Source organism: Peromyscus californicus, unplaced genomic scaffold, assembly GCF_007827085.1.
Source record: "Peromyscus californicus insignis strain IS unplaced genomic scaffold, ASM782708v3 Scaffold_6__1_contigs__length_162567912, whole genome shotgun sequence".
NCBI classification, from domain to species: Eukaryota; Metazoa; Chordata; class Mammalia; order Rodentia; family Cricetidae; genus Peromyscus; species Peromyscus californicus.
Window position 1 is genome coordinate 128025521 of NW_026294584.1, and position 21073 is coordinate 128046593.

Below are 21073 nucleotides of genomic sequence, written 5' to 3' on the forward strand. Positions count from 1 at the left end.
TGAGAGCCTGATCATGCAGGCAGCATGAGGGGATGTGTGACCAAGGGACCATGTTGCCCATCCTTTGAGACCTTGGGCAAATGTTACAGTATTCTGACATCCCACAGCCCAGACAAAGAGGAACTGCTTGTCTATTGAACTCTGTCTTTTTTTTTTTTTTGTGTGTGTGTGTGTGTATGTGTGTTTAAACAAGGTCTCACTGTATAGCCCAAGTTAACCTAGAACTCATTATGTAGACTATCAGACCAACCTTGAATTCACAGAGATCCGAATGAGTGCTGGGATTAAAGGTATACACCATCATGTACGGCTTTCCTTATTTACTCTAGACTGAGAGAGTCAGTCTTCCAAATGTAACTCAATGATTTGTGTCCACCAGGGGGATCTGTTTCCAGGGGACCTCACAAAGTCTGCTCTTCCACATCTGGGCTTAGCAGCTTTTCATTTTTCTTTTTAATGGAAGTGCAGAGCCGCCTGACCTCGTTTGACTGCAGAAACCTTTGAGATAGAGCTGGCTCTCCTCCACACTGTGTAGCCCTCACAAGCTGACAGCTGCTGGGAGCCGCCCTTGCTGCTTGCCTCAGACAGGACAAGTAGCCCTTCTGCCACCTTCCCCGTTTCCTGTTCTGTTTGCCTGCCTGCCCCCTTCTCGGCTCCCTCCTGTCTGACTGACAGCTTGTCCTTCAAGATTTGGCTCTGTGTCCACTTCAGGAAGACGTTCCTAATTTGCCTCCTCTCCCCATCCCTGATGACTGGATGCCTGCATCTACCTTCCCATTAACCCCCTGGGTGTCTCTATTGTGGAATTTTCCACTGAGCTGTAGTTACTGGTTTAGAGATCTGCTTCTGTGAGCTCCATGAGGACAGAGGACCCACAGTTTGTGTATCTCCTCCACACCCCCCTGCACAGGAAGCCAGGTGTTGGGATACATGCCTGTCATCCCTTTCTCAGGAGGATCATTGCAAGTTTGAGGCCAGCCTAGGCTACTTAGCAGACCATATCTCAAAACCCACCCATCCCATACCCTGACAAAAAAGAAAAAGAGAGATGGGAACAGCTAAGCCAGTGATTATGAAAAACATCCTGCCTCCCTACCATTTTCATTTGTGCCCTGGATTGAACAACTCCCACACAGCCTTAACGTTTCCTTTTCTCAGACCAGGCCTGCCTTGTAGACAACTGGAGGCCCCACTCTCTTATGTGATACCACGGAAGTTTGTGAAGACAAGGACTGGATTTGTCTGTCAATTCTCTTCTTGCTATGTGGATTCCAGGGAACTGAACTCAGGTCATCAGGCTTGATGGCAAATGCCTCTACCCACCATGCCATCTTGCCAGCATGGGTAATAGCCTTGATCACAGCTTAGATGCTCAGGCCACTGTCTGGGTACATGCAGGAGGGAAATGTCAGGTATTCCCCTACACAGGTGTTTCTAGAAGAGGATCATTAGAGAGGGAAAGCAGGCTGGTGCTCTTCACTGTGATCTGAAGAGTAGGTTTAGGGAGTCCTGTGTTCTTGCTGTGGTTTCACAGGTTAAATAGTCAAGGGGAGCCTGCATGCTCCTCAGTTTGTGTACAGAACTCTCAGGCGGCCTTTACCCTAAGCTGCCCCCCTGTTCTCTCTAGAGCCGCTTGTTTTCCTTAGGCAGGTGGCAGTTGGATCTGATGAAGTACTCACCTAATCAGGGTGACAGGAGGGGGCTGTGGTGCTGGTCCTGCTAAGGCTGTCTCCTCTGGGGAGGAACGAAGAGCTCTGCTGAGGAGCTGAAGATGCTGCAGTTGGGCTCCTTGGCTTTGAGCAGACCTTCCCTTTCCTTGAAAGGGGTTGGCAGCCCTATCCCAGGTCTAATTAGGATCCCTGAGTTGTAAGTGTTCTTGGAGAAGACATGCTGGAGTGCCTTGATGGCAGTGAGAAGCAGACCGCTAGTTAGCTGACTTCAGAGCACGGACACTGATGTGATTCCAGGCATGCTGGTGGCAGGGTGGGTGTGTCAAAGGAATGCTTCTTCACGTCGTCTTCGGCGCCAGGGGTGCACTTGACCCTCTGTGTGTTAACTTTGGGGTCCTGGACTCCCTTATACTGTACCTCATGATCAACTGTTGTTCATTCCTTTTTGCTCTGCTCCTAGAGGCTTTTTCATGGAATGCATGGGGATGAGCATGAGGGGTGGACCTAGGTTTTTAGCACACAGCCAGGCCCGCTCACATTCAGTAGTCTAACGTTTTTGTTTCTTACTCTCCTGTAAATCCTAAGAGTCTGGCGCCAGACCCACCCCTCAGCTCAGCTGTGTGGTTTTGGGTCTTCCTAGTGCAGCCCTCTCCATGGATAACTAGGCCCAACCCTGGGGACGTGCTGTCTCTTCCTGATCAAAGTCTCCTTTAGATCTGCAGTGCTTGGCGCTCTGCAGAGCTGCTATCTTCACTAGCAAGCCTGACCTGAGGCTTCCTGTTACATGGCTCCTGTCCTCACTGCAGAATCTCGGCTCAGGAAATCTCTTGGCAATAGTGTGCCTGACACATTGTGCCAGCTGTGTCGAGAGCCCCTCATGCTCCTGCTGGTAATGGCTTTATTAGCACAATGCTGCAGCAGGTCTCTGGAGCTGCTGAAAGTGGGTCAGAACTCTCTGGGGGTATGGGAGGGTCAGGTAAATGAGTCTGCTTTAAATTCCTGGGAAAACCACTGCAATTACAGGTGCCGTGTTCCCCTCCCCCCGGGAAGTGCTCTCTCGTTGGCATGCGCCACCCTCCCTGCACAGCCCATACGCTGATAGGCAGTTGTGTCCTAAGAGAGCAGAGGCTGTCCCTAGCCAGGGAAAAAGGCTCTGCAGAACTGGGTCAGGCCCCTCCATGGAATTCAGATTGGGAGTGGGCTGCTCTAGAGTGCCTGGTCTAGTCCTCTCACCTGGCTAGAACAGATGCTAGAATAAATGGCAGCATTTATGTATTTCCTGACTCCCACCTAATGAACCTCTTATTAAAAAAAAAGTGTCTGCTAAATACACTGTATGTATATATATATTATCTATCAAAAGACAGTATGAGGCCTGGAGGTGGTGGTACATATGTATAATCCCACCGCTTGGGAGCAGAAGCAGAAAGATAGTTTCAGCCCAACTTAGGCTAATAGAAGGAGACTAACACTAAGAAGGAAAGGGGCAGCCCAGTGGCTCGGTAGGTAAAGGTGGTTGCTGCCAAGCTTGACAACTCAAGTTTGATCCCTGAATCCATGCAGACTGGCCCCCCTAAAGTTCTCCTCTGATCTTTTACACACAAGCCATGGCAGGAGTGCAACTTGTTCTTGTTTTTTAATGTGTATGGGTGTTTAGCCAGCATGCATGTTTGTGCACCACTTGGGTGCAGTACCCATGGAAGTCAGAAGATAACAGATCCCCTGGAAGCCCTTTAGGGACTGAAGTTAGATGTGGGAACAGGAAATTGAACCCTGATCCTCTGTAAGAGCAGGCAGTGCTTTTAACCACTGAGCTGTCTCTTCTACCCCAGGAATGTGTCTCTGTCTCTCTGTCTGTCTGTCTCTCTGTCTCTCTCTGTCTCTCTCTCTGTCTCTCTCTCTCTCTCTCTCTCTCTCTCTCTCTCACACACACACACACACACACACACACACACACACACACACACACTAAACAATGGCAAAAAGATAGCATGCAGTGAGGAGCAGTAAAGGTGAATGAAACGATGATTAAGAAGGTTAGTGTTTGTGTTGTTTTCCGTCATGTGTTATCAGATGAAAGAATGACTTGTAGATGGCTGTTAGGAAACAGTATCTACACTGGGCCCTGGACCTAGAAGCCAGTGGCAGGTGGCTTCTTGAGAGCACCTGCTGGAGACTTTTCTTCCTCGCTCTCCAGCACACTGAGTAAAGGAGGGTGGCTGATGGATGCAAGAGCACTTGGAGCCGAGGAATGAATGTCTCAGGTTATTTGGGGTTTGAGGCCTTTAGCTTAAGACCAAGAGCCTTGTATACTTGCTGCTCCAAAATCATGCTTTGGCTCCATTTGTTAGTTTGAGATAGGGTCTCATATACCAGGCTGGTATAGCTGAACTTGGCCTTGAATTCCTGATCCTCCTGCCTAGGCCTCCTAAGGGCTGGGATTACAAAGGGTATACTATCACACCTGGCAGCATTTTTGTTAGATTTGTGGTGCCAAGATGGAACCTGGCATTTCCTAAATGCAAAAGCATGTGCTCTACCACTGACCTACACCTCAGCTGGCATTTGTATTTGTTTTGGGATTTTTTGAGACTCAGTGTGTAGCCAAGACTGGCCTGAAACCATGTTTCTCTTGCCTCTTAAGTCCTAGTTAATATTTATTTCTCCACCTCTTTCTCTGTTTTGCCCAACAGAGTTGGGACCTGGTGCAACAAACACAAAACTACCTGAAACTGCTGCTTTTCATTGTTAATAGTGATGGTGAGTCCTAGGGTCCCAAGCCTGTGATGCCCTGGTCAGGAATGTGGAATTATTTCTCAGAGAATCCCCTGAACCAAAGAGACTTTTCAGGCTGGATTCCTTCCCAGGTGTATGCCGAGAACTTTAGTCAAGGCTAGTGAGATGTCTGTGTGGGAAAAAGCGCTTGCTGCAGGAGCTTGATAAATTGGGTATGATGCCCAGAACCGTGGTGGAAGAAGAGAACCAGTTTCCACAAGTTATCTGAAACACAATTATAAGAAATAGATTAAAAACAGAACTTCAACTAGAGATGTTAGAAACCAAGAGAGGTGCTCCCACCCAGCCATACCTAGGATGAGATTGGGAATAACCTTGGACAGGTCCCTGGGGAGGAGGATCACTAAGCTGGCCTGGAGGCTTCATCTGCACCAGGCTGAAGGCCTTTTCATCAGCCCTGTCTGGTTCTCTCATTTGGTGTTCCTGTTCTGTAACAGATGACAGCGGACTGCTGGTACACTGTATCTCAGGCTGGGATCGGACCCCTCTCTTCATCTCTCTTCTACGCCTTTCCTTATGGGCTGTGAGTATGAATGGCCTGGGTCAGGGAGTATGCAGAGACCATATTAGGTTCTGCCCTCTGGGGTCTTAATTATTGTCTCCAAGATGCAGAGAAGCTGTGGGGTGAGGACACACTCAGCAGGTGTCATGTTTAACCTTGTTCTTGGTCATCGAGAGTGGTCACCCAGTCTATGATGTGGTTTGCTCTGGGGCAAGGTGGTCTGTACTAGGAAGGCAGCTTTCTGATCTTGCCACTCTTGATATCTCCCAGGATGGGCTAATCCACACCTCCCTGAAGCCTGCAGAGATCCTCTACCTGACTGTGGCCTATGACTGGTTCCTCTTTGGGTAAGTTTTCAAGGAACACCAGCCTTTGAGGTATATGTGCATGGTGTGGCTTTTTTTTTTTTTTTTTTTTTTTTTATTATTAAATGTCTGGGAACAGAGATAAGAAAACAGTTGGCTCCCTTTGGAAAAGATCAAAGAAGTTGGCAGGCTTCACCTGCTGCATTAGAGCCAAAGACTTGGTCTGTCTCTGGTGCACAAGCCTCCCTCAGCCCTGGGTTGTTATTCCCTTTGACTCCTCGCTCTTCTTTTTCAGGCACATGTTGGTAGATCGCCTCAGCAAAGGAGAGGAGGTAGGTCCCCTCATAGACCTCTACCACACCTTAAGACAGAATGACATTCATTCTGGTTGCCATGCTGTAGAGGCAGTTTCTTCTCCACCCAGGATACTTGGATGAGGTCACCATCTTCTTCCCTCAGGCAGGGGTGGGGGTGGGGGTGGGAGAGCAAGAGCACAGAGCCCCCTGTGTGAACCTCAGGCTCCCCTTATACCACAGAAAAAGCTGTGGTCACAGCTGCTGTGATCTTTTCAGGCTAATTTTCTCCCTTTCTGCACTTGCTCTGGAACCAGTGTACAAGGTGCTTTCCATGACATTGTGTTGCTGTCTTCGATCTTGCCACACCCAGAATCCCTTCCTTTCTCCAAGGTGTTCTGTACACTCGGGGTCCTGCCCACTTCTCGTCTGTAGGCTGCCTCTGGGTCCATTTTGTTCATCTTCAGTGTAGTCAAATTCCTCTGCCATCTTTGCCTTGCTTTCTCCATTCTCCCTGCCTCTCTACATCTTTGCCTGCTTGTCATGGTTTCCCCAGCCTCAGCTCTAAAGTTGGGCTTGAGTATGTCCCTACTTGTCCTGCTTATTGCCGAGGTGACCTTGAGCAGCATGCTTAACCTTGAGTCTCATGGTGCCTCACTCAGAGATAGATGCCTATCACAACAGTGTTGGCTCTGTCTCCCCTCATCCCTAACCTCCAGAAGCATCCTTCTTCTCTCCCTCCCTCTCCTGAGCTTGCTTCCTTCTTGGGCATCTTATCTCTAGCTTTCTTTTGTTGCTCCTGCCCAGCTGCTCATCCCCCTTCCAAATCTCTTCTGAGCACTTACGAGTCTTCAGGGCTGCAGAGCTCATAAGCCCATTCCTTAGAGGCCCCGTGAACTCTGCCAGAGGCAGAGCCTTTGGCATTGAAATCTGGGTGGAAGGCCTCTTTGTAGGCTCTTGTTTAGAGATTTTGCTGGTGCTTCAGGACATTCTGTCCTCCACTCCATCTCCCCTCCTCCCTCAGAGCAGGCCAGATGCTCCCTTCAGAGAATCAGGGCAAAGATGAAGCTGAGCTGCCTGGGCTGGGTCCCACCATTCAGTTACTCAGCATATGCAAAGATCTTTGGGACTGGAGGGCTAGTTTTTACCTCCCCAGACTAGACACTTCTGTAAAACAACAAGCTAAAAACAGCTAGTACATGCCTCTTTACCCTGTCTTCTTGTCTTTGAGGTTCCCAGCATATATTAGCACATTAAAGGCTGAAGAGTCTGATGGAACACCTGTGTCATTTTATATAATGCAGCATTCATACTGACCAGATCTGAGCAACCCTCTGCCTTTTTTTGAGGGACTCTTACAGGGCCCTGTGGGAATGTGTGGGTGTTTCCCTGAGTATCTCATGGGTTGCACCTTTGGGGATCTCTGGTGTGTTGTGTAGGCTAAATAGGCCAAAGCCTCTGGACTAGGGCACTGGCTGGGATTTACTCATGGGGATGGGGCTGCTGCTAGTCAGAACCTCCTGCTTGTACCACCTCACGGCAAAGACCTGTGCCTCACGGTACCTGATGAGCACAGCCGGCTCTGAGCCAGACCGTGGCTGCCCTGCACAAGTTCTGATCCCATGTCAGATCATGTGACCCCTCTCCATGGAGTGCCTTTCCTCTTCTGTCCTGCCTTAATCACTAATCCCCTTGCCCAAGATCCTCTCCCTCCCAGCTGTCCTTCCCGTTCAGTGGCTCTCCCTGGGCTCTTAGATGAAAGTGGGGAGCTGCTGTCCCCTCATCTTTAAAGATGAAGAACATCCGTATTGAGCTGAAGATGTGAAAGCTCTACATTGGACCTCTGTGTCCTCAAGAAAGAAGCACATTCCTTCCTTCCTTACCCCAGCCCAGCCCACAGGCACCTGCCCAACCCTGCTGAGCCTCTTTCACCCACATCAGTCATACTCCGAGAAGATCCAGCAGGGTCCCCAAGGCGACCACGCTCCAAAAGAGGAATTAACCAGAGCAGCCAGCATCCCACTTGTGAATGTTCTGCTGTCTCCATCTTTCTACTGGGGAAGGCTAGCTCCTCACTGTGTTCTTTTTCTCACTCCTTTAGATTTTCTTCTTTTGCTTCAATTTTTTGAAGCATATCACCTCCGAAGAGTTCTGCCTGAAGACCCAGAGGTAAGTGGAGGCCAAAGGCACTCAAGGGGTACTCCTCCACAGTAAGGCATTTATCCCAGCCCTGTACACTAGAGCAAATGTCCATGCTGAGGCCCTAAGTGACAAGGGAATGAATGGTTTGATGAAGAAGAGCTGGGATGCTGTAGGAAGAAACAAGCCTATGGACAGGATTTCCCACTCCTCACAGCCTTGAGCTGATGCTCACCGTCCTTGGGTGCTATAGAAGTCCAAATGTGGGTGTGGCTCAGTAGTAGAGTGCCTGCCTACCATGCTCCAGACCCCACTTTCAATCTTTGGTACCATAAAAAAGAAAAACTCAGAATATGACCCCATAGAAACTGAATCATACTCTGCTGGGCATCATGGTGCACACCTTTACCCCCAGCATCTGGCAGGCAGATCCGAGTTCCAAGCTAGCCTGACCATCTGTAGAGTGAAGCAGCAATCTGCTTCCAACCTGAGAAAGTCTTGTATGTCTGGCAGTTGCCCTGGGACTCCAGTGAGAACTTGGGTCCTAAGAGTTGACTTGTCTTCCTCCCCAAACTTGGCACTTGTTGGGCCATAATTGAGTCCCAAGTGGCCACGATGGTGAGGAAAAGCAGGCTGTGTTCACCTTAGTCTAGTGCATGTGACAGGCAAAGCCAAGCTGGTAGATCCCGGAAGTAGGCCTGGTACTTGGCAGGCTCTGTAGGTGGGACCTGTTCCATGAGGCGCCAGTAGTTGGAACTGTCCTGCAGGCTAGGCAAAGTCAAGAGGAGGTGAGAGGGAACTCCAGCTACAGCTTGCTCAGGTTTCCTGCTTGGGGTTGTCATTCTAGGAGGAAGAGTCTGCCAGCTCGGGATGCAGGCTTCACTCTGGAAGACATCTGCATGTTGAGTGAGTGCTGGCCCCTAACAGGCTTTCCTGCTTCACCGTAGCTGAGTACAGACCACATGGGGACCTGTTCTAGAAGCTTATTCATCCAGCCGTGTGGTGTGGAAAAGGCGGGAACTGGTAGTGGGGAAGGTAACATGCTGACTTTGTGGCTGCTTCCAGGACGCAGAGACCGAGGCAGCACGACCAGCCTAGGCAGCGACTTCTCCCTGGTCTTGGAGAACTCACCAGGAGCCGTGGGGAGCTTCACCTATGAGGCTGTGGAACTTGTTCCGGCAGGAGCACCAACTCAGGCAGCTTGGTGAGGGGCCAGACTGAGACAGAGTAAACTCACAGCTGTGGCCCAAGGCCACCAGCCCTAGGGAGCCAGGCTGTAGCCCCAGGAACAAAGGGGGCTCTGACAGAAGGCTTGAGAGCATAGCTTCATCCCCTGCTGTCTGTACTGGGCCTCAGAGCCCAGCCATCTGGTTGGTGAGGGGCACTGCACGGTGGCCCAGGAGCACAAAGGGCTGGTGCTCCCGGTGGGACCAAGAAGCAGCAGTGAGATATGGGGGAGGGAAGAGTGCCCTGTACAGTGTGCCAGAAGGTGGGGGCCAGCTTAGAGACAGGAGACAAAAGGTGGTGGGTACATACGATGGTCAGGGACCTGCTTTGAGGGGCCTCCCATTGAGAATGTGGCAGGATCTAAGGCCTTAATGCCTTCCTCCCTAGACACTTGGCAGTTTGTAGAGCACTTGGAAGGGAGGGAATGGTGGGGCAGTTAGTACACATGAAGAACAATTTTCTAGCATCCTCTCTGAGACTAATGGGCCAGTGCATTTAGAATGCCTTAGTGTCTCTGTTAAAGTCCCAGCCCTTGTTGCCTGTGGCCTTGAACCTGGAAGAGAACCACGTGTTTGTGCCTCCTGTGTATGACATTTTCCCCATAGACAAAGTGGCTCCGAGGCCCAGCTGACAGCCTTGCTCTTCTGCCACAGGAGGAAGAGTCACTCATCCTCCCCACAGAGTATGCTCTGGAACCGGCCACAGCCCTCTGAGGACCGCCTACCTTCCCACCATGGGCTGGCTGAAGCCAAGTCTTCCAGCTCTTCATCCTCAAACCATTCTGACAACTTTTTCAGGATGGGCAGCAGTCCTCTTGAGGTCCCCAAACCCAGGTGAGGAACCTCAAGGTATAAGGAGCCTGCTGGGGAATGTGGCTGGCCTTCTTCCATTAGCAAGGTTGGAAGTGAGGGTCTAACATTTAAGCTTTCCGTATCTTTAGGCTGGGATTCCTTGGTATGTGCCTGATGGGTAGCTCCTTAGGAGCTGAAAGAAATGGATAGCTTAGCAGGCCCACTCTTTGAAGGATTGATTGCTGTTGGGGTACAGAGCCTTCACTGGTTTGTAAAAACGTTTGGAATTGTTTCCTGGAGCTCTGTGCACATGGGTACACAGATGATGTAATGGTTGTTATGTGACTGACAGAGTCAGAACTGCCTCCATGAGTCACCTTTGGAAGATCCCAGCCCTGTAGACTGCCCATTGTTATTCAAAATGGGTCTGGACACTCTGGGTTCATTATGTCTCTCACATTCCTTGTCCACATTGATGGAGAAGCTAAAACAGATAAGGAGCCAGCCTAGACGTGTGGCTGTGGAAAACCACAGCCACTATCTACACCTGAAAAAGCATCAACTCAGCTAGGACAGATGTGCCCATGATGAGGCCAGCACTCTGCCTCCTGGGTAAAGTTAAAACTGAGTGTGCACCAGGGCTGATGAATGAGGGGTGGTCTGGCAATTGGGGAAAGCACTTCCCAGCTGATGGTTCTACTTTTTCCATCTCACATTCCAAGGAAAGACTGTGTGCTTGATTGCTTTCCTGACTAAATCCTGGAGAACTTGTAGCCCTTCTGAAGACAGCAGAGCAATGTGGGGATTAGCAGAACGGGCTCTGGAGTCCCACTTAGACTTGAGCCCAGCTTTACCATGTAATGTCCTTGTTACTCTGTGACTTGGTAGCAGGCCTGTTAAGAGGCAAACTTGCTAAAACTTCTGGTACCCTCCTTCACTCTCTGGACAAGAGGAGACAGTGGAGAAAGAGGAGCCAAAGCATCTTCCTCAGGGAGGCAGAGCAAATGAGTGGTGGGCAAGCATGTGGCCAGAGCACTCCCATGTGCACTCCCTCCAGGAGAGCCCTTCACCTCAGTGTCATCTGCAAGTGTGAGGGTCTGTTTAGTCCAGAGGAGACTTGGTGGCTGTGACTAAACAGAGCCGGGACCAGGCAGGCAGCCCACATTGCCTGTGCCTCTTCACATCCTGCATGTGGGGCTGGCATGGATGTCTGTTGCTGTGACCCTCCTCTGCACTTGGCTGTCCTCAGGGCTACTCTGGTGGTGTCGTGGCACTGTGAGACTCTTGCTGTCTGGGCTGAGGTTCTTGTTCATGGCCTAACCTCCTTTTCTGTGTAGCACTGTTGGTTAACTGGGCAGGAAACCAGAACACTCTACTTACCACCTAGGCCTTGCCCCAACTGTAGACACTCCCATGCTGACTGTCACTTTTCCTCACACCCTTTTTTATTATTCCTGCTGCTTCCCCGGCCAGTTGTCATAGTTTCCTTCAATCTTATGGATGGTTTCTGTTGTTACTGTTTTGGTTTTTACCTTCTTTGAGTGACTCAGACTTCTTTAGCTGGTCCAAGATGGCCATAAAGGTCCTTTCTCTAGGAGATGAGGAGTATTGGGGTATCCAGAAAGCCCTACACCCTGAGGCCAGGCCCAGGCTAGCATGGACCTAAATGGGGATTGGGTAGACAGTGTGTGGGGTAACTGCTGTGAACAGCGTCTTCTGAGAGCACCTGCCCAGAGCCAAGCCCAGCTAGCCAGGCAACACAGTTCTGAATCAGATGTCTGCTGCCAGAGGTTTTGAAAGACTACACTATTCTGATTTGGAGCATTCTAATTATGTATTTCCATTAACATTAAAATTAATTTAGTCTCTTTTATCTTAAAGTGCCTGAGGGATCCTGTCATTAGCTGCTCTGCCTCTTAGGTAACAGTAGCCAATCAGGTCTTTGGTGCTCCAGGCAGATCTGTGTGGAAAGCAGCCCTTTAGGGAAGTTATCCATGACTGCCGAAGTCACTGCTGATGTGTTCTGGGTTTCATGTGCTCCACATTCTCTAACCCTGCCTCTCTTAAAGCAGGACCCCCGTGAGAGGAATCTCGGGCTTTGCTCTAAGTGGGGAGGAAAGCTCTGTGGAGTGTTGATTCTTAACAGGCTGTAATACCACATTTCTCATTGGGAAGACAGTGACTTTTTGGCTTTTTTCACTGCCACTGTATAATTAGCCACAGGACTCTTAAGTGTACATGTCTACTTCAGCCTTACCTAGGAAGTCACCTATTCCACCTTGGCCTGGCCTTAATCTTTGCTCTCATGTCCCCTTAGGAGTGAGGGGTGGGGTTCTGGCACAGTGTTGTCTATGACTGAGGAGGATGGTGCCACCACTGAGCCCAGCTTGATGCCAGGCTGCCTGAAGAGCAGATGAACTTGGCTGAGAGACACCCAACAGCCTGGTTGAATAGCTAAGTAGCAACACAGGAACTAACCTCTGCTGCCCAGTTAGCTGCTCCCCCGGGCACTGCCACCTGCTCACTGTAAAGCTGTGAGCTCTGTCCCGGACGGCCTTACACAGCAGAGAAGCCTGATTGCTCTCTGCAGTACCTAGATTACTGCCCTGCTCCAGAGCTGACATGAGTGCTGATGTACCTAAGGCAGTCCCAGCTTGAGACCTGAAGGAAAAAACTTGGAGACCCCAAGACTTCTCCTTGGGCTGATGTAGGAATGCAGGAGGCCTTGCTGGGCTGACATGCACACATGTAAAAAGTCAAAGGCCAGGCTGGTGAGAGCCCCCTCCCAGGTACTTGGGCAGAGGCCATGGGGCCATCCTTGAGATGCATCCCAGGTTGCCTTAATGATTGGTGTCAAGGGGATAAGTCTGGATCCAGTGACATATAGCCTCCCTCAAAGTCTAAGACTTGGCTCAGATAATCCCTTCATGTCACTCGTCACCTGATGAATGGCTTTCCTTTTTCTAATCTGTAACCAGGAACTTCAGACAGGTAACTGTACTTTCAGACATTCTATGACAGCATGATTATTGAGATGCTTTCAAAATGCAAGGTAACAGGAAGTACATCAGGTAGCCTTCAGGTATAGTCTCACAGGGTCCCAAACCTATATCCCTGTGGTTCCTTTTCCGAGCTGCCTTGCTCCCCAGGCCACCTTTCTCCATCTTGCTGAAGTAGCTCTTGGCAGCTCCTGGGACTCCCCTTTGCTCTTTCTTACACAGAAGGCTCTCATGAAGGCCTCTTCTTCCAATCACACTTCTAAGAGCTCTATGCTGTACTCTCAGGGAAGTCATGTGCCCATTCATGAGCAAGCCCTTCCCACATTGAGAAGGAAAATCAGCCAGCGGTGGTGGTACACACCTTTAATCCCAGCACTTGGGAAGCAGAGGCCGATAGAACTCTGCCTAAAATCAGCCTAGTGTATATAGTGAATTCCAGGCTAGCCAGGGCTACATGGTGATCCTCTGTCTTTTGGATTTCCCCTCTCTTCCCCCTGAGCCCCCCCTCCCCATATTATTTTCTGTGTAACAGCCCTGGAACTTACTCTGTAGACCAGGCTGGCCTCAAACTCGGAGATCCCGCCTGCCTCTGCCTCCCAAGTGCTGGGATTTAAGGTGTACACCCGCATCACCTGGCATCTTTTGGTTTGTTTTTAAGGAAAATTGGCTAGAATGGACTTGGGCCAGACCTGATTTTATTCACAGCTTTGGCCTTCCCAGCTGTGCGACTTGGAGGTGGAATGGAGGGGGAAATCACTTCCCTCTCTCCGAGCTCAGTTTTCAGCCCATTCTTAAGTAGGACTAGTGATCCTGAGTCCTGTAAATAAGGGTGAAATGGTGTACTAAAGTAAGGTATCTGTCATACCTGGCATGCCAGATATTTTTTCTTCCTACAAGTGTTCAGAAAGCGCAGCTGTTTTTTAGGAACTGTTCTTAGCAATCATTTATCTGCCAGCCATGTCAGAGCACTGGGAAGCTACTAAAGCGCCAAGCCTGGTACCCCTCTCAGACCTAGTCTTGCCTGGATTCAGCCAGCACTCCTTGTATCTGTTTTCTTGTGTCTCAGTACAGAAAGTAGTAGCTAGAAGCTCCCTGGCTATAACTGTCCTCAGCTAGGTGTCTGCCAGGAGATGGGGAGACTGGGAGCCACTGAGGAAGAGGGCCTGGGCTGGGGCTAGCTAAGGGAGTAGAGTATTACCAGAAGCCACCATCCTGTACAGAGGCTTAGGTCTTCCAGGCCCCAGGCCTAGGACAAAGCTCCACAGCTCCAGTTTGAGGGCTGCTTGGCTATGTTCTTTCCGGTACTTGAGCAGGCAAGCAGAGGAGACAAAACTCAGACTGCTTTCTTCACAGCTTTGTTGACCCTTGTGTAGGAGCTTAGCGCACTGGGCTGCAGCCTTTCTAATGCTGGTGAGGGTAACCCAAATGCTGAGCTGACTAAGGCTCTCCTTCCTTCTCATAAGCAGGAACAGGTCCCTCCAGGAGGACACTTACCTTTTGTCTCTAGCTGTCCCTCTAGCCTACTCTAATCCAAGTATTTTTGAGTGTCTCTCAATGCAAGAGCTGAATGGTCATTTTACATAACCTATTATTGGACTTAAACGTCAGGTTAGGAAGATCTCATGTTTCATTCTTGAAAAATGTCAGTGTCTCTCAGGCGTGACTGCTCAATGAAAGCTGTTTTCTGTTCCATAGGAGGGGATGCCCTCTTGCTGGCCCTGCTGCCTCATTCACCTGACAGCTACTCTGGTCTGGTGGTGCCTCTGGGAAGCAAAGGGAACTGACTACCCCAGAGGACCAGAGTGCTTAAGGGGAACTAGGCAGAAACAAGTCTACTCTCTGTGATTACCTGGGCTAGCCTATTCCAGGGAATGGGTTTGGGGCTTGAGAAACTTCATGGCATAGAATGCCTATTTCCAACTTTTCTCTGCTCAGGTGCTCTACTCCTACTCCCAAATCTTTGAGTCTTAGAAGCTGTTTCTCCATAAGCTGCTAAAAGTAGAAAAGAGTCTACTCTTCAGATGGGCTATGGAGACTGAGGAGCCAGGCTGTGCCTCTGGAGGATTTGCACTGACTGATGGCCCAGCACAGTCAGAAGAACACCCTGGGCGGGCTTCTCTTGAGAGGCTAGCTGTGATTGACAGGTCTGACGTTTATCTAGAAACCAAGATGCCTGGCCTCATGCACCCTTGGGATTCTATCAGGTAGTAGACCATGTCCTGTTCTCATCCCTGAAGACCTCACACTTTGCCTAGGGTCACCACAATGATGAATGTGGCAAGGCCCAGTGTTGGCAGGCATTCTAGTTCACAGCAGCTTTTAATGTGGAAAGCCGTCTGTTTTCCTTTCTCTCAAGGTGCTGGGCTTCTAGAAGTTCAGAACAAATCTGTAGTCAAACCTGAGTTTAAAAAACTTCTCATAGGGTTGATGAGATGGGTCACCCAGTAAAGGCACTTGGTGCCAAGCCTAATAATCTAAGTTCAGTCCCAAGGACCCACATGTCTTCTGACGTCCACAGTGGCATGCATGCATACACAAACACGCATAAATGTGATATAAAAATGAAACTCTTGTTTCTGGGTATGGGGGCTTATGACGGTCATCCTAGCACTTGGGAAGCTGAGGCAGGATTGCTATGAATTTAAAGCCAGTTTGGACTACATAGTTTGTTGCAGGCCTGTTTGAAACAGATCACCAGAGCTGTGCATAGGTCACGGGTGCTTGACAGTAAGATTGGCCAAACTACTTTGGGGGGGGGGGGGGGGGTGCTGTCACTTCAGGATCCACTGATGCCAGCAGCTAAGTGGGTAGGGTAAGGTATTTTTCACCTGCTTCCTGACCCCACCACTTGTTCCTGCATCCTTGCGAGAGCCTTTCTGCTGTTCTTGAGTTAAATAATAAAAGGTCAATCCTAGTACTTGGGAGGCTAAGGCAGAAGGACTGCTCAAGTTTAAGGGCAGCCTGGGCTATGTAGTAAGTTCCAGGCTTGATGCCAGAGACTGACTTGCAGCCTCTCAGCCGCCCACAGGTCAGCTGCTGTCCAGGACAGAGGAGAGAGCTTAGCTGTTGAAGAGGGAGGAGGTGGCAGCACAGCCTCCCTCCCCAGCTCCCAAATCTCCCTCTGTCAGAAGAGGTCTGATGAAGCTGTCAGTTTGCAGCCTGCTTTGATTCATCCCTCCCTCTGGGCATAGCCATGAGTTTGCTCTGTGGTGCTCTTGAATACAAACTCTGGCTCCTGGAAGGAGCTGCAGAGGATAGGAGACCTCAGGGCTCTATCTGTTCACTCTTCATCTAGGTCACCACCCTCCAGTTTCCAAAAGGCTTGTTCCCCCCTCCCTCCCTCCTTCCCTCCCTCCCTCTCTCCCTCCCTTCTGATAAGATCTCAGTGGCTCTGGGTTCCATGCTGCACAGATGAATGTCACAAAGAGGGTGACTGCTCTTGGGGCCGGCTTCAGCCTAATCTCCTGTCACTTAACTGCATCAGCCATGGAAAGGCACATGGGCCACAGGCTTTGGGTCTGGTTCATCTCTTGTCGCCCTGCTTTGCTCTTGGTCTTTGGCTTCAGTATCTACACAAAGCACTGTCCTCACGGCCCAGCACAGCTTATAGTCTTCTTTCTCAGTCACTCCTTACCCAGCTTTGTTTGCTCTTTTGGAGAAAGTAGTTGGCTTTCAGCTGCTCCATCAGAACCTGTGGCTGTGGCACAGGGCCATTGTGTTGCCCACCCTTCCCCAGGGCACCCCTGTCAGGCATGTGACTGACTGCATCATCTCCCCTCTCTCTCCTCTCTGCCCCAGATCAGTGGACCATTCCCTGCCCGGATCCTCTCTCTCCACAGACTTTGGCAGCTGGCAGATGGTAACGGGCTGTGGCAGTATTCAGGAACGGGCTGTCCTGCACACAGACTCCTCTCTCCCTTTCAGCTTCCCGGATGAGCTCCCTAACAGTTGTCTGTAAGTGTCTTGCTTGAGAAGGCAGGATACTCCCCTGCCCATGTCAAAAGCTGGAGAGCAATCAGGAGTGCTGGTCAGGAGTGAGGCAGAGGCTGACCAGAGGGAGCAGCTTGGGGTCTCGGCCCCTCCCCATTAGTGTGCAGCCTCTGGATCCCCAGGGTGTGAAGGATGCCTGTGGCAGCTCGGGAAGTGCAGTAGGCTTCATGTTCACTCTTCTCAGTTCCAAAAACCCATCCACAGATGTGTTGGGTGTACTCTGAGGGAAAGCTAGCTGGACTATAGAGCATTCTATTTATGTATGAGGCTTTGTCTGACACGAGAATCCTTTGAAAACAGAACAGTTGGGTAGGAAGCTAGGTGTATGTTGAAGACCAGAGCAAAATGGCACTGGGTTAGCCTGGCTCTGAAATCCAAGCAGAGTCAAGAGTTACTTTCTACCCCCACGCTTGCACTTTTGCCTCAGGACAAAAATAAGGACTGGGTGGCACTGCTCGATCACATGCCTCGTCCTCTGGGGAGGCTACATGTCCCCGTACCATCTTTGGTGGCTGGTAGATGGTCAGGCAAGAGAGAACCTCTAGTGCCCTGAGGAGTGAGGCCTGCTCCTCACATGGTAGCTACACAGCAGGCCCTTCAGTAAGTCTTCCTTCTCACCACTACTGGTGACAGTTCACAACATCCACCCAGTTCACAACATCCAACCCTTTGCTGTCTGAATGGAGGCAAGTTATTCTGGAAAGAAGGAAAGAAGAGGGTCCATCTGAAGTCAGGCAGGGGCTAGACAGACACTGGGACACCTGGATAACACTCTCAGGTCCTAGCCCTGAAACTGGGAGGTCACCAGAGGGCTTCCAAATCCATTGTTTAGTCCAGCCTCCCTGGCCGCCAGGCCCCAGTGCACAAAGCTAGATCTTAGATTATTTAATATGTTTTTGAGGCAGGATGTCTGGCCAGGTTGGCCTAGTATATTAGTAGCCAAAGGTCACCTTGAACTTCTGATCATCCAGCTTTTATTTACCTCCTGAATGTTGAGATTACAAGCATGTGCCCCCCCAAGCCTGGTTTATGTGGTGGTCCTGGGGATGGAACTCTGTTTCATCCATGCCAAGCATTCTACCAAACAAGCCACATCCTGAGCCCGTTTTTGAAGGATAAAATAAAAATCCTTAGGTGTTTCTATAAAGAAGTCATCTTCTTCCAGACTGGTGAAAGAATCCTCTGGAGACAACGTGGACCACCCCCTGCCCTGCTTGTCAGCATCCTTCACCTCAGAAACAGGCTGTCCCAGCTCCAGATCATCCTGCCCAGAACCAACTAAGTTCATGCTGTCTCTGAGCTGCTAGCCAGATCCCTGATCTGGGAAGTTCTCAAAGGACAAAAGATTCTGTGATCTCAGAGCCTCCAAAATTGAGTTGGAATCTGTGTATTCCTTGTGAAGACACCCTTGGACTTGGTTAGGAGGAAGCCGTCTAAATCCTAGCTGCTTTGTTCCCCATCTGTGTCTTGGAGTCTCGGCCTTGACGTTCCCAAGCGTAGTGCTAGCCTGCTCTTGAGAGACACTGTTCATTGCTGTACCAGCTCCATTGCCCATTTGTGTCCTGCAAACATCAGTAGCCTGTCTTAGCTGACTTTCTTGTCTCTAAACAGATTGGTCTTGTCCCTTTGCTGCCTGAAGGAGGGCTGTGTGAATACACATGTAGGCCCCCACATAATCCTTATTCCTTGTATTATATGGATACAGAGACATCCTTTTCTTCACTGAAGCCAAAAAGAAGCTGAGATATGCGCATGACCTCCCACCTGAGAAAAGCCTGATTAGAAAGGTTCAAGGACACGTCTCCCCACAGTGCCAGCAGAGACCTCAGGGTTGCTCCTGGGTTACAGGAATTGGCATCACCTCATTTTTCTTGTGCTGCTGTGGGATCGGTTTGACTTCGCTTTGCCCCCTGGTGCTTCTCTCTGCCTCTCACCGACAACTCCCACCAGCCTATTTCCCTAGGGACTTGTCTGTCCTCCCCTGTTGGCCTTAAGACTGTCCTCTGTTCCCAGACTTCAGACTCTCTAGGACCCAGGCTTACTAGGAAGGGGCACATTGCTGTCGCCTCTGACAGTCTTAGAAGGATTCTCCAAGGATGGCTTTCAGAGGGCACAAAGTGCGGATGAGTTAGTGTGGTCCCTGCTAGTCTTCATGCCATGGTGGATGGGCTGTGGAGACTCATCTAGGTCTGTGGCCCTTGAAGAGGCTCTCCAGCCAACCCTCTAGCCAAATGTCTGCATATACCTGACCTTGAGTCCAAAGGATGGGTGCCAGATGATTGCCAAGCCTCTGCTGTTACAAACCTAGGACGTCAGACAACCCCATGTGGAATCCACACATGGATAAACCTGAGTTGTATGTGCTTATTTCCCCCTTTGACCTCTAATTCCAGACAGTGGAGTGAGGTTTTTGGTCTGCCATGATCAGTGCCCTAAAAGGAAGGAGAAAAGTTGGCGCAACACCTTCCCAGCTATTTACCTGGGAGGCTGCAGGACTGAGGTGCAGCTGGAGCCCAGGCTTTGCACTGGGAGATTCTGGTCTCTTTGGGGCAGCTGGGTTTCCTAGGGCCAAAGCTCTTTACAGCCATGGGTGTGTGGTCCTAGCCACAAGAAGGCTACAGCCTGCTAGCAGCTGAGCCCCACTGCTGTATCTTGGAAGTCTCCTTATAGGCAGGCACACGGCTTGTGCCACAGCTTGTTCTTAAAGGGAAAGGGAGCCAACGGGTGTTGAAACAGATCTGCCACTGCTTAGCCCCCCCTTCCCCGTCATCACCAGGAGTGGTGTTTGCCCAGCAGAGAAGTTGTTCTGCACTGGAAGAACAGACTGAGAGCTGCAACTTAATTGCTGTGTAAGGGAGTATGGAGTCTGAGCCACCAGCTAGATGCTGACTTTGTGCAGTTGGAAGTTTGAGGCTAGGCCATGTGGAGTGAGGGTATGGGATCCTGTCCTATGGTAATAAATTCATCTCTCTCCTTCCCTGCAGACTTACAGCCCTGAGTGACCGGGAGACGCGGCTGCAGGAGGTGCGCTCTACCTTCTTGGCTGCGTACAGCAGCACAGTGGGGCTTCGGGCAGTAACCCCCAGTCCCTCTGGTGCCATCGGGGGCCTGCTAGAACAGTTCGCCCGTGGTGTTGGGCTCCGGGGCACAAGCACCAGCGCCTTGTGAAGTGGACAGCACAGCCGTTTCCTGCTCCTGTCTCAGTTGAGCCCTCAGTGGAATCAAGCCATGCCTGGCAAAGGGGCACCTGGAGAGCAGGGGGACGTCTCGCACCTCCTTCTCTAATCACGCACATGGCAGCCCCAAACCTGAGCAGGCCTGAGGATGGAATTTTCTAGCTCCCAGCCTCCTGGCTGGTGACCACTTTGTCACTGCCTCCCACCAGCCCTGGTCTTTGGATTCCTGTCCACTCCCAGAACTGTGTGGGGTTTTCCTAGGGCCTCGGGGAGGCCATAATGTTATAAAAGACCCCATTCTGCAGTTTTTGTTTCCTGGGAAGGAGAGTCACCCGCACTGAAATGAGGCAGTCTCACACCAATCACAAAATAAAATCAAGGTCTTTTTGAATGGCTCTTCTCTGGCATCTCTTCTGGTTGTGACAGTCATAGAGCTGCTCAGAACCTTATGAAGGGTTTGAGACTTTGGGGAGTTGGCAATTCAGAGAATGCTATACCTGGGTTTGCCTTTCTGTTCTTTCTGTGCTAGGGAAAGAAACCAAGGCCTTGTGTATGATAGACCAAATTCCCAGCCCCCATCGGTCAATCCAAGCCATAAAGGGTGGCATATGAATTCATAAGACTGAGGTGGGAGTAGGGGTCAACAGGCCTAAGTGGGCTTGGTGACAGCTGCTATTCATCTGTGCAGGTTCTGGGGCTCCTCACTGGCTCAGGGTGTGGATTTGCATCTTTAGCAGATTCTGAAGCAACAACATCGTGGGATGGAAGATCTGAATTAATAGTAGAGGGACAGGCTTCTGGGCTGTGGAGGCTGCAGTGGCCACACATGGGAGGGGATCTGCTTTATGAGTGTCAAGTTTCAAAGGCATCAAGGGTTTCATAGAATTCACCATTCTCTGATCCCCTCACACCTGTACTGGGACTAGAAACCAGGGCTTTGCATACAGTAGACAAGTGCTGCACAATAAACTATGTCCCCAGACTCCTGATCTGACAGGCCATCAGTGTCAATACCCAGAGGTCACTAAGCCTGTTTAAAATACCCCAGTAGCTGCTAATAGAGCCTTAACCACTAATATTGAGTAACTTGTTCAAGGTCACACAATTATTAAGGGGAAAATGTAGCTTCATATCCAGAGGCGAAGGTGGCCCAGGAAGAGGAAAGGAAGAGATGGTGAGAGCCCC

The 21073-nt window shown here is 50.3% G+C and overlaps 1 protein-coding gene across 11 annotated transcripts in view; it reads left to right on the top strand.

Annotated features, from left to right (window-relative positions):
- The window catches only part of Mtmr14 (myotubularin related protein 14), a 45323-nt gene extending 25044 nt beyond the window's left edge, over nucleotides 1-20279 (top strand). For 7 of the 11 annotated variants that reach the window (XM_052720161.1, XM_052720158.1, XM_052720160.1 and 4 more), the window contains 10 exons: nucleotides 4364-4430; nucleotides 4904-4989; nucleotides 5239-5315; nucleotides 5569-5605; nucleotides 7668-7735; nucleotides 8553-8611; nucleotides 8771-8909; nucleotides 9586-9765; nucleotides 16521-16676; nucleotides 19697-20279. In XM_052720161.1, the coding sequence (XP_052576121.1) occupies nucleotides 4364-4430; nucleotides 4904-4989; nucleotides 5239-5315; nucleotides 5569-5605; nucleotides 7668-7735; nucleotides 8553-8611; nucleotides 8771-8909; nucleotides 9586-9765; nucleotides 16521-16676; nucleotides 19697-19880 (1053 nt within the window). In that variant the 3' untranslated portion in view covers nucleotides 19881-20279. Of the gene's footprint in view, nucleotides 1-25; nucleotides 1345-4363; nucleotides 4431-4903; nucleotides 4990-5238; nucleotides 5316-5568; nucleotides 5606-7667; nucleotides 7736-8552; nucleotides 8612-8770; nucleotides 8910-9585; nucleotides 9766-16520; nucleotides 16677-19696 lie in introns of those variants that run through there. The other 4 variants (XM_052720157.1, XM_052720167.1, XM_052720165.1 and 1 more) reach the window with 3 other exon arrangements.
- The last annotated feature ends 794 nt before the right edge of the window (nucleotides 20280-21073 follow it).